Below are 18,318 nucleotides of genomic sequence, written 5' to 3' on the forward strand. Positions count from 1 at the left end.
GTTAAAGCAGAAATTAACAACATGTGTTTTGTCTTTATAAATGTGTATGCGCCTAACACAGGGAGAGAAAGAGGGGTTCTATTTGGGAGTCTTAGACAGGAACTCTCACAAGTAGCGCCTGAGGAGACGCTGGTGATCGGAGGTGACTGGAACTGTACAATGGATTTTACAAAAGACAGAAATGGGGAAGAGCCTCATTCAGTGTCAGTGGGAGTGTTAAGGGACATCTTTAATCAGTTTGACCTAGTGGATGTTTGGAGAACTAAACATCCAAACACAAGACAGTATACGTGGGTGAAGGTTTTTGGGGCTAGGGTGAGTGCAGCTCGACTTGATCGTTTTTACATGTCCAGGAATCAGAGCAATAGGCTTCTGAGTGCTACCATTCTCCCAGTGGGGTTTTCGGATCACCACATAACCATGGCTCGGCTGTCTATTTCACCAGGGCCCCGGCAGGCATCTTATTGGAAGTTCAATGTAAAGCTCTTACAAGATGCCACTTTTTGCTCAGGTTTCCAGACTTTTGGGAAAGATGGGGGCAGCGAAGAGAGGAGTATGAGTCTCTGAGTCAGTGGTGGGATGTGGGGAAAGTGCAAATTCGGCTTTTCTGTCAACAGTACACAGCTCTCTCATCCTCAGAGGCTAGGAGAGTGTTGGGGGAACTAGAGCGGTGTATTAGTGAGATGGAGGTAGAGATGGTGGGGCAAGGCAATGTAGGCCTCCAGGCTAACTTAGCCGAATTACGTAGGGACCTGGGCAGTTTTTTTCCAGGTTAAAGCAAAGGGAGCACTTGTAAGAGCTAGGTTCTCCATGCTCAAGGAGATGGATGCTCCCAGCTCCTTCTTCTTTGGTTTGGAAAGACAGAGCAGTGAAGCCAAGGGTATGCATTGTCTACGGCTGTCTGATGGGCGGGTGACCTCTGTGGTGGGGGAGATGCGGGAGCGGACTGTGGAGTTTTATACTGAATTGTATAGGGCAGAAATGTGTGATCCTATGTGTGCTCAGGTCTTGTTCGCAGGACTCCCTAAGCTCTCTCGGGCACAGAGGGATGAAATGGACATTCCTCTGTTGTCACATGAACTGGCAGAGGCAGTAACCCAGATGTCCCCGGTCGTTCACCCGGGGTTGATGGACTTCCAGTGGAATTTTACAAAAATTCTGGGGAACAATTGGACAGGATTTCTTTTGCGTGTTGCGAGAATGCATAGGGGTAGGAGAGTTGCCGATGAGCTGCCGTCGGGCGGCTCTGACTCTCCTGCCCAAAAAAGGGGACTTGTGTGAACTTAAGAACTGGAGGCCTGTGGCGTTACTCTGTGCGGACTACAAGATTTTTGCCAAGGTCCTCTCTAACAGACTGAAGTCCCATCTGGACTCTATAATACACAAGGACCAGACATATTGTGTACCGGGACGCTCAATCACGGACAACTTGTTCTTGATTAGGGACATGTTGGACTTGTCGAGAGGTTCTAATGTGAACTTTGGACTGGTCTCTTTAGATCAAGAGAAGGCTTTTGATAGAGTGGATCATGAGTATCTGTTTAATGTGATGTCTGTGTTTGGGTTTGGGAAGAGTTTTGTGACCTGTGTGAAGCTGTTGTATGCTGGGGCGTCATGTATGGTTAAGGTGGGAGGGGGCTCAGTAGGCCAGTCTGGGTGAGACGGGGCATTAGACAAGGATGCCCTCTATCTGGGCAGCTGTACACACTAGCCATTGAGCCTTTTTTAGGACTGCTACGCAGGAGACTGCGGGGAGTGTGCTGGACAGGCATGGATGTGGTGACAGGAATTGCAGTCTCAGCATATGCAGATGATGTTTCTGTGATGGTCAGGGATGGGCAAGATATGCAGGAACTAGAGACCAGTCTGAAGGTGTATGAGGGAGCTTCATCAGCTAAGGTAAACTGGGGCTCCTCCTCTGCTTCCAGGGGGTTTGCAGTGGGGTTGTGAAGGGCTTAAAGTGTTGGGGGTGTACCTGGGCTCGGAGAGGTGGGTCAGCAAGAACTGGGAGGGGCTGACACAGGCAGTGGTGTCAAGACTGGCCAGGTGGAGGTGGCTCCTGTCCCAAGTGTCATATAGAGGGAGGGTGCTGATAATCAACAACCTGGTGGCATCTTCCTTGTGGCATAAACTGGCTGTCCTCAACCCCCCGCCGGTCTGCTTGCAGACCTGCAACGCAAGCTGGTGGACTTTTTTGGTCGGGACATCACTGGCTGAAGGCAGCAGTTTTGTACATGACCGTCCACGAAGGAGGACAGGGCCTGGTGGAACTGGAGAGCAGGATGGCTGCTTTCAGACTAAAGGCGGTGCAGAGACTGCTGTACCACACTGATGTTGGCTGGAGGGAACCAGCATGCGCGCTGCTGAGGAGAGCTGGCGGATTAGGGTTGGACCGGCAGCTGTTCCTCATGAAGCTGGAGAGGCTGAGTACAGCAGGTCTCTCAGAGTTTTACTCTGCGGTGCTGAGGGCCTGGCAGCTGCTAAGGCCCACACGAGAAGGGGGGTGTGGAGCCTGGGCAGTGGGTGTGGGAGGAGCCCATCTTCCACAACCCAGCCATCCCTTTGAGATCGGTTCAGTCGGCCACCCTGCAGAGGCAACTGATGGCAGGGGGTTTACAAAGGCTGGGTGACCTGAGACTGCTGGGAGAGGAGGGGTGGAAAACCCCGGAGGTCTTGGCGCAACAAACAGGAATAACGTCTCTTAGGCTGCTGGAGAGATTCCTGGAGGAGGTCCAGGAGGCACTGTCTGAGCCGGTAAGGGGGGTGTTTGAGAGGCCAAAGGGAGAGGGGCCACCAATGTTCCCGCCACTGCAGGTGACGGCAGAGACTGGAGACTGGCAAGGGGGTCTGGAGGACTTGTTAGATTTTAACACTCCGAGCCTGGGGGAGTTTGAGGGGGTGGGAGGTAAAGCCCTCTACAACCTCTGCGTTAAGGTGAGGAGCATTAGAAGCCTAACAGGAGTGAAGGCACATCAGTGGCAGGGGGTATGTGGGGCGGAGAGTATGGTGGGTTTTAGATGGAGGGCGCTCTACAAACCCCCAGTACCAAAGAGGTCAGGGGACCTCCAGTGGAGGGTTCTTCATGGAGCCCTGGCCACTAACAGCTGGTTGGCACGGGTTGATCCGGGAATTGGGCAGGGGTGTCCTTTCTGTCAAATGAAAGAAACTGTAATTCATGTGTTTTCTGTGTGCACCAGGTTAATGCCATTAATGTCTCTGTTGGAATGTCTGTGTGACAGGTTGGGGGTGGTTTTTGCTGTTGGGATGTTTATAATGGGATACAGGTATTCGAGTAAGGAGAAAGAAAAATGTGTTTTGTTGAATTTTCTGTTTGCTCAGGCAAAGTTAGCTATTTGGCTAACAAGGAGGAACAGGGTCAAAGGTGGGGGATAACAGACCCTTTACTACTGTTTCATGGGATGGTCTCTGCGCGCCTTAGGGTTGAGTTTGAGTTCTATAAAATGATCAAATGCGTGGAGATGTTTGAGGAGATATGGTGTGTTGGGGGGGCTGTCTGTATTGCTGGGGAAGATGTTTTGGATATACGGTTGTAGGAGATGGTTTTTGTGTATTTTTATTTATTTTTTATTTATTTTAGGAGTGGGGGGGTGAGTTTTAAATGAATTAAGAATGTTTCAATAAAGCAAGACCAAAAGTCAAAAAAGTCTCTCTCTCTCTCTCTCTCTCTCTCTCTCTCTCTCTCTCTCTCTCTCTCTCTCTCTCTCTCTCTCTCTCTCTCTCTCTCTCTCTCTCTCTCTCTCTCTCTCTCTCTCTCTCTCTCTCTCTCTCTCTCTCTCTCTCTCTCTCTCTCTCTCTCTCTCTCTCTCTCTCTCTCTCTCTCTCTCTCTCTCTCTCACCCCCTCTCTCTCTCTCTCTCTCTCTCTCCAAGGTGGCAGGTAGCCTAGTGGCTAAAATCTGTCAATGTGCCCTTGAGCAAGGCACTTAACCCTAATTGTTCCTGTACTGTAAGTCGCTCTGGATAAGACCGTCTGCTAAAATGTCAACTAAACATGCTGCTCTTTTCCAATAAATCTACTGAAAATAATCTCTTCTTCTATTGTTTCTATTGACTCTGTTCTTTCTTTATCTCTCTTTCTTGTTATTCCAAAAAGGCATCTAATGAATGCTAAGCTTCACTCTGTGACTGACCATCCAGCCGATGCTACAATTTAGGGAGATCTGTTGCTATGCTTTAGAGCACGCTCCTTCAGGGCACACACGCAGGCACACATTCAAAACCACACAGCCCTACCCAGCCCATCCCCTCCCTGTGTTTCCCCAGTGTTGCTGTTGCGTACCGTTGCAGGGGCGTCCATCGGTCATTGAGTAGCCCAGGTTGGCTATTTCCTGCTGGGCTCGAAGGGAAGCCTTCCAGCGAGGGTCTGGTCTGTCCACAGCCAGCTCATGGAAGCTGTTGGAATGCAGGATCTGAGTGGTGGCATAGGGGGTGGCCTGGCTGCCCCGTGCTGGGCTGCTGTAGCCCGCCTTGCCTGTGAAGTCTATACTGCTGTATATGGCACCATCAGACAGCATGGTACCTGTCTTTTCACCCGCTCCAGAGGGCAGCACGTCTGAGATGAGCGAGACAGCAGGGAACAGACAGAGATTCATGGAGAGATAAAGTTACCAATCTTTAAGGTCAGTGTGTAACACATTATCACTCCCTGCTGCTCCAGTGTTAGGCTCTCTGGATTAGTTAAACTGATATCAAATGAACTGAGATGAATCCAAGTGATTAGCTAGCAGAATAATTATCATGTTGTCATGCAATGCCTTGTAGGGGCCCTACGCTGTGACACAGGGAAAGGGCCTGTCACACAAGGCTGACCTTCAGCTTTACCCACAGGAGCCCCAGGCCTCGCATCAGCCTGGTGGGAGTTAAATGAGCTACAGGAAAATGGCACCAATACACACATAGCATCTCTCCTTCTCAAACAGCCACACACACAAGTACACAGACATAAACACTCATCACCACAAGCCCAAATCTATTATTAGGAGTTGAAGCTAACGAAGCTGGTGAAAACCTATTGAATTTGCTGCTGTGGGTTATTATTATTCTGTTTATGGATAAAGTTCTAACAATGCAATATTTTCCAGAAAAGTACTTCAAATAACGTGGCCGTTACTGACCAATAAGCATTTAATTGTGCGTGGTCTGGCACATAAATCAGTCACGTGATATTCCTATTGTAATAATACTTGGTACACATGTTCCAAACACTCTGAAGAACAACACAGAGGAGCTATTTTTATTTAACTAGGCAAGTCAGTTAAGAACAAATTCTTATTTACAATGACGGCCTACCGGGGAACAGTGGGTTAACTGCCTTGTTCAGGGGCAGAACGACAGATTTTTACCTTGTCAGCTTGGGGATTTGATCTAGCAACCTTTCAGTTACTGGCCCAATGTTCTAACCACTAGAGTACCTACCAGCTATAACAGGAACCTGTTTATATATCTTAATCTTTTTAACTCAGAGTGATGACATTTTGCACATATGCTCAAGGATATGTGCGTAGCTAACCTGTAAAGTATGGTTCAGTTTGTTCACATGGTGATGCTGTTGGACAGGAAAAAACATTCAGGCAAGCTCATTGGCTCATAGCGGCCATATTGTTTCAGCTAGGGTCCTGGAAAATATTGCGTTTGAAGATATGCATCCATACATGCTAAATACCATACTACTTTAAAGTAGTCAACATCATTAAAAATAGTCCAAAATACAGATTCATAGCCCTTGACTTACAGTGAATTCGGAAAGTATTCAGACCCCTTGACTTTTTCCACATTTTGTTACGTTACATCCTTATTCTAAAGTGGATTAAATGAAACACACCCCAGATATATGCCTCATCACAATTCTACAGATCAATTGACATTTCCTAAGACTTCATGGTATAGTTTCTGCTCTGACGTGCACTGTAAACTGTGAATTATGACCAAACAATTGGCCACTGGTGGACTCCAATCAAGTTGTAGTGACATCAAGAATGATCAAAGAAATTGAATGCACCTGAACTAAATTTGGAGTGTCATAGCAAAGGGGTGTGAATACTTATGTAAATTCAATATTTTTTGTATTTCATTTTCAAGAAATTTGCGAAAAAATGTAAAAACATGTTTTCTCTTTGTCATTATGGGGTGTGTAGATGGGTGAGAAAAACAAACATATTTAAGCCATTTTTAATTCAGGCTGTAACACAACAAAATGTGGAATAAGTCAGGGGGTATGACTACTTTCTGAAGGCACTATATATCGAAGCATACTGCATGAACAGTTTGATTTTGAGTTCTGATATTTGGCAAGCATGGTAAGGATGAGTAAGTATAAGTAGCTCATCATCCTAGGGTGATGTGTCCAATTTGCCCCTATGTTGGCGCTATGGGGCCAGTGTGTGAGTATGTGCTTGTGTGTATGTGTGTGTGTGTGTTTGACTGTGGATTTATGTGTGTAAAACGTTTCATTGTGAAACACTATTAATACACCCGATGCACCTCTTCAGGTACTACTAACACTTTTGCCCTCTTATAACAACTTCTCAACTCACTTCAACATTTATCAACAATGAATAACAGTATGTCCCTCTCGCTCTCTGTCTCTCGCTCTACCGCACCTGCTGTCTTGACCTCTGAATTCTCCACTATGAAAAGCCAACTGACATTTACTCCTGAGGTGCTGACCTGTTGCACCCTCTATAACCACTGTGATTATTATTTGACCCTGTTGGTCATCTATGAATGTTTGAACAACTTGAAGAACAATCTGGCCTTAATGGAAATGTACTCTTATAATCTCCACCGGTCACAGCCAGAAGAGGACTGGCCACCCCTCAGAGCCTGGCACCTCTCTAGGTTTCTTCATAGGTTCCTGCTTTTCTAGGGAGTTGTACCTAGCCACCTTGCTTCTATATCTGCATTGCTTACTCTTTGGGTTCTAAGCTGGGTTTCTGTTTAAGCACTTTGTGACATCTGCTGATGTAAAAAGGGCTTCATGAATACATTTGATTGATTGACCAAGCTTGAACCCTGGCAACGCTGCTTGCAGGTTTAATTATTACTATTATTATTATTACTACAGCCAGTATGAAAGTGTATTGAACCAATCATGGACAGACTGAAGAAACACATACACACTCTCATCAAAGTTATTTTCCCCCCAGTTTTTTTAAGCCAATAGTGATGAGATACTTAGCATGATCCAGAGAGACTGAAAGTCCGAAGTGTGTGTGACAGCCTGTCAGTGTGCCTGCTGAAGTATACCCTCCACACTGAATAATGCATGCCGCTCATACGTATTAACATACTCTCACTCTGGACACATGACCTCTGACCTCTGGCCTCACTGTGGGGCCATGGTGTGGCCGTGGCATAGAGTGACACCGTGGTCAGCTGGGAGGGTCTGGGTCAGCCCTCTCTCAACCTCCATTCTCTAGTTCCCTGGGTTTGGTTTTGTTTGACCAGTGGTGATGCCTCTGTGTTCTTACCTCCTCTGCCAAAGTGTCCTCGTCCCTTGGTACCTTCCAAGCCCCCATTTGCTGGCAGGCTGGTGGAGGGCCAGGAGTCAGCCAACCAGGGGAATCCTGGGTCACCGGCTTTCAGCAGACCAGGATGACTGTTTTTTAGAAAGATATAGAGAGCAGAGGGAGGGAGGGAGGGAGAAAGAAGGGATACATAGAGAGAATGGGAAAGAGAGGAGGGAATGTGAGATTGTTATTAGACAAACCTCTGGTGCTGTCTGAATCCCAAACACCCACAAACAGGGAAATCGATCCCAATGAAAGGTGTTATTATGTGCTCCACTAAGGCAGTTATTTATCTTATAACTTGTCCTTGTGGTAAAAATGATGTAGGTAAAACAAAGCGCGAATTAAAAGTACGTATCTCAGAGCATCGTAGCACCATTAGGTGTAAAAACTTTACTTATCCAGTTGCGGCCCACTTCTTGGAGGCAGGCCACTCGATTTCGTCTCTGCGTTATATTGGCATCGAACATGTCACCCTCCCTAGGAGAGGGGGTGACCTTGATAATTTATTGTTAAAATGAGAGGCTGCCTGGATCTTTAATTTAAAGACCCTTGCGCCCTTTGGTCTCAACGTAGACTTTGATCTGAAGCCATTCTTGTGATTGTGACTTTGCCATTGTAATTGTGTGTAAACTTGTATAGTCAAATTAATCTATGATTATATGACTATACAAGTTTATGATAGCTATCCATTTGTTCGTATGCTGTTCTTTGTATGACATTTTAATATTTGATTATTAACCAATGATATTAGGCCACTCCTGGCCATGATTACAGACACCTGTGTCTTTTGACACTATATAAACGAGTCATCCCGCAGTGTTTGTGATTATACCCTGATGAAGACAGCTTGGCTGTCGAAACGTTGGTATTACATTTTTGCATCTGAGCTCCTAGAGTGTGCGGCTCTCTTTTATTTTCAAGTTTCTACTCCGCTAGCCAGCACCTCGTCTTAATAGGTGTGCGTTTCTTTTTCTTCTAGATCGAGCTGTCTGAATCCCAGCAATATTATTCATTTTCTAACATGTTGTTATACCGACTGCTTCAACAACAAATTGTTGTGGAACCTCATTCAGCATGTCTGCTCCTCTGGAGCAGCCTGGAGCAGAGGCAACAATAAACAAGCAAACAGAGAGACATAAAAAACTGACAAGTCCACAAATCAGTGCTGGGCTTTAGTGCCCCTAACACCCCCTAGAAATGGACCAGGACTAAATGCACAGACATTAAATCAGTTTTAGAGCCCAGCACTACAGAAATTTCCATTTTAAATGTAGAATCATGGAGGGCCTTCTGGCGATTAGTCTGCCAGCCCGGGGAAGTTGGGTAGTGTCTCCATAGCAACACACATGGCAACAGTCATAGGATGGTTTGGTGAAACCACCCCTCCCATATTGCACAGGAAATTGGCAATTTCACTACATTGTCTGAAATAAATACAGAAATATTTGTATTTTGTGACTAAGAGTTGAATAAGGAACAGATATAGGATCTTAATTTGACCTGTATTGTCACAGCAAAATAATCATGCAGCAACAGGATTTGAACCTTTAGTGTCGCTTGATCAGTGGTTAGGATGCCATGGTCGGTGGTTAGCTGGTCAAAATGAGGTTACATGAAAAGTGGAATACTGTTAATATAATGTGTTTGTGTGGGTTTTCAGTGAATGTATGTAACTCGCGAAGCTCATCTGCATTTCCTGCGGCTCAAGAAAATTCTCAGCAACAACAGAGTGATCAAATTAAGATCATATACTGTATCTGTATTTTTCACAACATTATATCCGTGCTTTTACCCTATTACCTTATCTAGCTGTTGGTTTAAAGAGAGGCTTCAGTCACATGCCTCACATGCCTTTGTTTGCATTTGGTTAATTAATGCAGTAGTCCACAAATGCATTTCCCGGTGAGCCAAGCCTGCCAAGCGCTCAGGGAATTGTACACATCTGACTTGTGATGGCTTTAAAGGTGTTTAAACAAGTATAGGAGTAATTTCCATAAAAATCACACAGGCGTGTTCACACAAATTTACACAGACACACACATTGAATAATACACATACACACACGTGCGTGCACACACGCACACACGTAGACGAATACAGTGAAAGTATTCAGACCACTTGACTTTTTCCATGCTTTGTTATGTTACAGCTTTTTCTAAAATTGATTCAATAAATAAAAATCCTCAGCAATCTAAACACAATACCCCATAATGACAAACTGAAAACAGGTTTTTCGAATTGTTTGCACATTTATTATTATTTTTTAACAGAAATAACTTGTTTACATAAGTATTCAGACCCTTTGCAACGAGAAATTGAGCTCAGGTGCAACCTGTTTCCATTGATCATCCTTGAGATGTTTCTACAACTTTATTGGAGTCCACCTGTGGTAAATTCAATTGATTGGACATGATTTGGAAAGGTACACACCAAGAACACATTGGCCTCCATCAAAGTTTGGAACCACCAAGACTAGAGCTATCCGCCTGGCCAAACTGAGCAGTTGGAGCAGAAGGGCCTTGGTCAGGGAGGTGAAAAAGAAACTGATGGTCACTCTGACAGAGCTCTAGAGTTCCTCTGTGGAGATGGGAGAAACTTCCAGAAGAACAACCATCCCTGCAGCACTCCACCAATCAGGCCATTATGGTAGAGTGGGCAGACGGAAGCAGCTCCTCAGTAAAAGGCACATGACAGCCAGGCTTGGAGTTTGTCAAAAGGCACCTAAAGACTCTCAGACCATGAGAAACAAGATTCTCTGGTTTGATGAAACCAAGATTGAACTATTTGACTTGAATGCCAAGCATCACATCTGGAGGAAATCTGGCACATCCCTACGGTGAAGCATGGTGGTGGCAGCATCAGGCTGTGGGGATGTTTTTTAGCGGCAGGGACTGTGAGACTAATCGGGATCAGGGAAAATATGAAGGGAACAAAGTACAGAGAGATCCTTGATGAAAGCCTGCTCCAGAGTGCTCAAGACCTCAGACTGGGGCGAAGGTTCACCTTCCAACAGGACAACAACCCTAAGCACACAGCCAAGACAACGCAGGAGTGGCTTCGGGACAAGTCTCTGAATGCAGAGATTTGTCCCAAAGCCACTCCTGTGTGGTCTTGGCCGATTGCTCAGTTTTTCCAGGCTGCCAGCTCTAGGAAGAGTCTTGGTGGTTCCAAAATTCTTCCATTTAAGATTGATGGAGGCCACTGTGTTTTTGAGAGCCCGGACTTGAACCCGATCGAACATCTCTGGAGAGACCTGAAAGACCTGAAATAGCTGTGCAGCAAGGCTCCCCATTCAACCTGACAGAGCTTGAGAGGATCTGTAGAGAAGAATGGGAGAAACTCCTCAAATACAGGTATGCCAAGCTTGTAGCGTCATACCCAAGAACACTCAAGGCTGTAATCGCTACCAAAGGTGCTTCAACCAAGTAAAGGGTCTGAAGAATTATGTAAATGTGATATTTCCGTTTTTTATTTTCATAAATTATATAAATATTTTTTAATTAACTTGATTTTGCTTTGTCATTATGGGGTATTGTGTGTAGATTGATAAGGAACATATTTGTTTATACATTTTAAAATAAGGCTGTATGTAACCTAACAAAATGTGGAAGAAGTCAAGGGGTATGATTACTCTCACAAACACACACTTGTGAACACAGGCAACACAATACAGTTTATTTTTCGTGTATTTTTTTGCTATATTTGTTTCAGCTCAGGACTGCATTCTGCCTGCTCAGGTGTGACAAAGTAGAGTGAAAGAGAGGAAATAGAAAAAACACAAGACAACAGAGAGGGAGAGGACAACCCTGATCCATAGCTGCTGGGGGAGCTCTCTTCATATTCTCACTGAATCAGTGCCCAATGCTATTCAGCCAATGATATTCCGAGCTAGGTATCTCTCTGCTCTGTAAGACAGACCACACTAGACTAGCTGTAGAAGACAGGGGTGATCTGCATTCTTATACTGCCAGTGTCTGTAAGCATTAATATTAATTTCACTGCACCTGCGATAACATCTGCAAAACTGTGGATGCGACCAATAAACTTTGATTTGATCTGTCTGCTTGAAAGCCTGCCTGGGGTTCAGTGGGACTGGGGAGTCTCCTCTCCGGCCCCTCTCTCCTGGGTCATTATCACTGTACATCGTTACATATGCTTGCATTCTGAAGGCGTGCCGTGAGCCTCGCGGTAGCCGGTCTGTCGACAGGCAAATTCATCACCCCCTGGAAACGCCGCCACCGGCACCTCTGCACAGGATGAACGAGCCAATAAAAAAACCTGCTCTGCATGCATTAATCGTTTCTGATCATTTCACGGGAGTGATTGATGACTCACACAATCGATACATCAACACACGTGTTGCACGAGGATTAATAAGTGGAGGAGCGTAGGAACATATAAGAAGTTAATTCATTCATATAGATGACTTTGTGCCCTCCATGAAGGTTGATCAACTACCATCATTACACCAACATCTATGTCGTTCCACAAGGGATGTACCATCACTTCTAATGTTTATTTGTTACTGTAAAGCCCATGGCATGACAATGTGTTTGAGTGTTGGGAGGGTTGAGTGACTTAATAAGGATGTTGATTGTGTTATGTAAAGGTTTTAGAGGTGTGGTCCTCACCTTCCATTTCCAATCAGGCCTCTGTCTCGTTGGAATGTCACTGTGGTCCAACCAGAGAGAGATGGCAGGAAGTAGAGAGAGAGAGGGGGAAGAATTTTAATCAGAAGAGTTCTTTGTTAATATTGAATGTGTTTCAAACTGTTATATATTTTTCTCATATATATTCTCAAAATATATTCTAGCCCAATATCCAAAGTTAGGTGACAAGACAGGACGAATGGTCAATTACCTGCACGGGTAAAGGTGAAGGACTGAACTGCAAAACAAAAAGACAGAGAGTGTGTGTGTGTTAAAAGCCAGTCGACACTCGACACCGTCGATGTGTCAGCATAAACAAATATGAACACAACCACAGACGTAAAAAATATGCAAACACCATCCTTTTGACGATGGTAGTCACATTTAGATCAGGAAAAATGTGACAAAGAATAACTAGAGTATGGAGGTTGGCTGGATGAGAAATACAAAGCAGGCAGGAAAAAGGAGACAGAAACATTTAACTGGATATTGAAGATACATTTGCTCTGAGAAGAGATGGGATCAGAGGAGCAGCGATGGTGAATAAAGTAAATCACTATTGAATTAGGTAATCAACATGGTTTCCACACCAGCCACTGAAGCATGGTGATAGCAATACACATTATAATGAGAATAGTCCACAGCTACATGCTACCCACCCATCCCCCAGAAGGCCAATCAAAAAATATGCATACCTAAATCTGGAAAATGCATTTCCGGCTAATGTGTGAACATGGGTCACGGTTCCATAATGAAAGGGAATGTGAATTACTTATTTGAATTGAGTGTATTTGAGTTTTAAGGTGCAGTGTTGATGGGATTGTGTTTATAGCCGATGCATATAGGTGCACAATGGATTAAAGCAAATAGGACTTATTTCCGTCTGAGCTGAACATCTCTACCTTTGTTCTGCATTAAATGATATTACCATCGAGCCAAAACAGCTCTGTCTCTCACCTCTGGGATTCCACTTATCCACGCTAGACACGTCCTCTAAAGGCAGTTGGGAAAGCTAGTCTACACTGTTATGTGTTTGCATAGTGTGTCTGATCTCTGTTGATATTACTCAGGCCTGTGTCTGTAACAGTATATAGTGGTTCTGACCTGCATAGTTGCTAAGGCCCTTCCTCTTCTTCCTCCTACAGTACAGCCAGGCGCTGAAGCCCATGAGGACGATCCAGCAGGCCCCTCCCAGCCCAGCGATGAAGGCTGGCTGTTTCACCACGTCTGAGATGCTGTTGTTGCCCTCCGCCCCCGTCATCACATCACGCAGCTCTGCACCTGGGGACAGACAGGAGGGGACAGGGGACATCCATCGGATTGACAGCATGGCATCTGGTGGATGGATAGTGCTATGTTGTCCACTAGACCTAAACCAGTCAACAGCTAACATCTTTCAAAATGGTTTAAAATCAATGTTTATCAATAGGTAATAACACAATCTACTATATAATCTAAAAACAATAAACTCTGTACGAAAGGTACAATCACGTTACACGTTATTTTCTAGGTTTAAAACAATTCAACACCATGAAACACTATAGATAAATAATATCAAATAAAAAAACACACCATCGAAACCATAAAAAACTGCAATATGTAGGCAGTGTTCATCAACTCAGCAGTGCTCTCATCAATTTGAGCTCCGAGACGGGAGATTGACAGAGCAGCTCAGACAGAGTTTGATTTTCTGCTGCAGCTACTGTGCTGTGAAATTAGATTCACAGTCTCCAGCTTGAGCAGGAGCCCCAGCCCCAGTCATTAAGCCTCAGTCCACAGGCCTCTGTTTGCCTGTCTCTGGCCGTTGAGGATATTTCCCCCACACATCAGTCAAAAGTCACGGATGAAGAGCATCTGGCCTGGTTCTGCTACTGATTTTAGGCCTATATACTCAGCGCATCCCTCAGCAGTTTGATAAGATGTGATAGGATGATAAACCCACCCCAATAACACTGTCTACCATTTTTAGCGACGGCCACACAGATATCGAGGATTATTATTATGGCTAACAGCTCTCAACACACTGTTACTGGACACTACACTAAATTAAACGCTATTGATTTCCTGATAGATGGCTATGTATGTAGCCAGCCTTACAGAAGTCACTGAACCCCTCGTTTCAAACCGTACACATGTGATCTCCGACAATGCAGAATTTATTTTTTCCCAAGTGTGATAAATTGATCAATCATTCTTCCAGACCGCCTGCCTGTGAATCAGATTAGGGTTCCCTGCTATTATGTGGGTTGCCTCAGACCCTGTGCCCTGTGTGTTTATGTGTTACCTATGATAATAGGCTGGGGCTCGCTCTTCACTCCCACCCCCGAGCTGGTGCCTGCCGCCACCTCCACACGGTACTGCACCCCCGCCTGCAGACCCCCCACCACCACCGAACGGATGGCCGCATCCACCGTCTTATTCACATGGAAATGGGTCTCGTTTGCCAGGCACCAGATCTAACACACACACACACACACACACACACACGCACACGCACACGCACACGCACACGCACAGGGACAGGGACAGGAACAGGAATTTGAGGTGAGAGTCAGATGATACCCAATTTCAAATCAAATCAAAGCGTATTGGCACAGGTAAACAGTGTAATAAAATGCTTACCAGCAAGCTTTCTCAATAGGGCAATGACATTTCTTGTAATATTTATACACACTAAAATACAGTGAACCTGTATACCAGAGCATTTATTCTCAATAAGACTACTGTATCCTACACAGATTGCTGCTCCCTACCTTGTACTCCTGGATGATGCCGTTCTGGTGTTCTGTGGGAGGGGGGTCCCAGGACACACTGATGGAGGTGCTGTTATGGTTCCCCACTGTCAGCACTGTCACCTGCTGAGGAGGAGCGCTGGGCGCTGCATGGGGAGAAGGCACAACAAAACACATCAACATAAATATGACCACATACCTATATTCTCATTCCAACAGAAAACTGCTGCTGCTGCCTGCCATTGTGGTTTAACTGAGCACAACAGAGAGCACTGCCTTGATTTATATGAAAATTGTTCAGTGAGGCAGGCTTTCTCTGTAGCAGCAGCAAAGCCCAATGCCACTGCTTTAATAACATTTGTTAAAGCCCAATGCCACTGCTTTAATAACATTTGTTAAAGCCCAATGCCACTGCTTTAATAAACTTTCTTAAAGCCCAATGCCACTGCTTTAATAACATTTCTTAAAGCCCAATGCCACTGCTTTAATAACATTTCTTAAAGCCCAATGCCCTGCTTTAATAACATTTCTTAAAGCCCAATGCCACTGCTTTAATAACATTTCTTAAAGCCCAATGCCACTGCTTTAATAACATTTCTTAAAGCCCAATGCCCTCCTTTAATAACATTTCTTAAAGCCCAATGCCACTGCTTTAATAACATTTGTTAAAGCCCAATGCCACTGCTTTAATAACATTTCTTAAAGCCCAATGCCACTGCTTTAATAACATTTCTTAAAGCCCAATGCCACTGCTTTAATAACATTTCTTAAAGCCCAATGCACTGCTTTAATAACATTTCTTAAAGCCCAATGCCACTGCTTTAATAACTTTTCTTAAAGCCCAATGCCACTGCTTTAATAACACTTGTTGAAGCCAACATGTGTTAAAGGAGCGGCATTGTGCTTTGCTGCTTGGGAGAGCCACCACTCTCTACACTTCATGCTTCCAGACTCTCTCTCTCTTTTTCTTCCTCTCTCCAACCTTCATCCCTTACAGTATACTTCAATCTTGCTTTTTCTAATTTCTCATTCCGTTTCCTCTCTTTTAAAGTTGCAACAGAGTAACAAAGTAGCAGAGGTCTCTTGGTGCCTTCATAGGTTGAGGGGAATCAACTATAACAGTCCATCTAATAGAACAGCCAATTAGAACCTCTAATGCTACACAATGCAATTGGCCTTCATAATAATGGATCACGGCCAACACATGCAGTCACACACTAGCACTTGGACGCTAAAGATGTGCATATCTGAGCTAAATGAAAGCACTCCATTCTGGTGTACAGTAATGAAGGAGATGCTAGTAAGTCCATTAGCTCTGTGATGTATCGCCGGTAGAAATATGACCTGCGGTGTTTCACGTAATGTGCTAAGTGACACTATGGTAACCCCAAGGCCAATCGTTTGAGCTCTAGAAACACTCTTTATACCCTGTGTGGGCAGACAGACCACTCAGACCCTTTCACTTTCAAAAGCTGTATGGGGATTCAAACAGCTAGCAGACACCTGCAGGCTAACAGCATGGCTATGGGATCGCTTAACACATGGGCCTATTGTTTCTATAGTGTTGGAGGTTCATTATTATTCATTCATTCAGAACACTACAGTAACATCATACTTTGAACTACCATCTCTGTATTTTCGAGGTACAACTCATTCAAATCCGATTGGTTGGATGGGAAAACTCAGGACTAAAGTCAATTGAGAAGCCACAAGTTCTGTAATGGCATTATACAGTCTGTGGAAGAACCATGTGAATCAGCTACTGGATCAACCTGGACTCAGGGGTAGACTTAACATAGTAATCAAAAATCCGGGACACTCATATGATATATTACGTTTGGTATGGTATGTATTAATTTGTGGATATCCATCGTTAATTTTGTATGATATGTTAAGAGTTACAATTTGTATAATATGTTACAAATTGCAGTTTGTTGTAGCTAATGTTAGTTAGGTGGCTAGGTGGCTAACACAAACGTTAGCTAGGTGGCTAATGTTAACTAGGCTAGGGTGAAGGTTAGGGTGAAGGTTAGGGTTTTATTTTTCACATGCGCTGAATACAGCTGGTGTAGACTTAACTGTGAAATGCTTGCCTACAAGCCCTTCCCAATAATGCAGAGTTTAAAATAGTAACACAAGATGAATAAAATAAAATACACAAGAATGGAGGTATATACAGGGAGTACCAGTAACAGATCAATGTGAAGGGAGGGGAATGAGGTATTTGAGGTAGATATGTACATGAAGGCTAGAGAGGGACAAACTGAACATTCCCAGAGTAGGGGATGTGGAGAACAGCTACTGTGTGGGCCTAATTATGTTAATGTACACAAGGAATAAAAAGAAACCCAATTAATCAACCGTTCGCAGAGAGCTGAATCGTAACCTGAGACACCTGTGTAACTTGAGCTTCTGTTCAAATCCCTGACTGACATCAATGTTTGATTTAACTTAAGTAGCTTTTCATGTATGCATGTATATGATGGAAAGAGGGAGAGGTGGCAAGACAGAGAGAGAGAGAGAGAAAGAAAGAAAGAAAGAAAGAAAGAAAGAAAGAAAGAAAGAAAGAAAGAAAGAAAGAAAGAAAGAAAGAAAGGGTGGAGGGAGGTAAAATCATAAAGTCACAGCATGAATGCTGTATGCAACTGGGGCATGGCAGGTGACAGCAGGTGTCCAGGGGGAGTAGAGAGAGGGACAGGGAGAGGTGCAGGGAGAGAAGCAGGAAAAGGGTTGAGCTGGTGTCACAGGAAACAGCCCCCCCCTCTCTCTTGAGTGTGTCTGTTTGCAGAGAGAGTGTGTTTGTGTGTAATGACATTCTGTATCAGCTTCTTGGTACAGTATGTGGCCATTACCTGATGTAGCAAACAAGTAGCATTGATGTCAAATAATTTCAGGAGTTTCTGACAGTGAAAATAATACCTCCTACACAGTTGGCAATATCTGTTGCATCACTACACATATTGAATCGGTAAAGGTCCTTTACCTTCCTCCAAGGTGCGTGCTGTCATTGATTCACTGTCTGCTCCCTGGAACTCGTTGAAGTACGGACGGACTTTTATCTCGTAGACAACACCCTTCTTCAGGCCAGACAGAGCCACGTCTCTCTCTGAGGGGACCTTCACGTCCTGCACCTGCCAGGCCCCCGGGGAGGGCAGGCCTGACGTCTGCCTGTACAGAACACGATAGCCCTGGATAAACTGAGAAGGTTTCTCCACCTGAAGGAGAGAAAAGGAGGCAGACGTATATATATTGCAGATTTTTCAATAATGATATAAGAAAATGTATTCTTCAACATTAGCTAAATCATATCAACTTTGATTCATAGTAACTACTTCCTGCCCATTTAAATACACCACAATCCAACCAAACCAGCAAAACAGAGAGCTACGAAGCTCTTACACCCTGAC

The 18,318-nt window shown here is 44.5% G+C and overlaps 1 protein-coding gene across 4 annotated transcripts in view; it reads right to left on the reverse strand.

Moving 5' to 3' along the window:
• LOC118391369 (roundabout homolog 2) overlaps positions 1-18,318 on the reverse strand; it is a 232,718-nt gene that overhangs the window by 9,770 nt on the left and 204,630 nt on the right. For 3 of the 4 annotated variants that reach the window (XM_052458013.1, XM_035782715.2, XM_052458012.1), the window contains exons 14-21: positions 17,895-18,126; positions 14,933-15,057; positions 14,464-14,635; positions 13,284-13,460; positions 12,391-12,417; positions 12,162-12,201; positions 7,489-7,616; positions 4,299-4,571 (exon numbers count right to left, since the gene is read on the reverse strand). In XM_052458013.1, the coding sequence (XP_052313973.1) occupies positions 4,299-4,571; positions 7,489-7,616; positions 12,162-12,201; positions 12,391-12,417; positions 13,284-13,460; positions 14,464-14,635; positions 14,933-15,057; positions 17,895-18,126 (1,174 nt within the window). The remainder of the gene's footprint in view (positions 1-4,298; positions 4,572-7,488; positions 7,617-12,161; positions 12,202-12,390; positions 12,418-13,283; positions 13,461-14,463; positions 14,636-14,932; positions 15,058-17,894; positions 18,127-18,318) is intronic. The other variant, XM_035782717.2, reaches the window with a different exon arrangement.

Source organism: Oncorhynchus keta, chromosome 12 (genome assembly GCF_023373465.1).
Source record: "Oncorhynchus keta strain PuntledgeMale-10-30-2019 chromosome 12, Oket_V2, whole genome shotgun sequence".
NCBI classification, from domain to species: domain Eukaryota; kingdom Metazoa; phylum Chordata; class Actinopteri; order Salmoniformes; family Salmonidae; genus Oncorhynchus; species Oncorhynchus keta.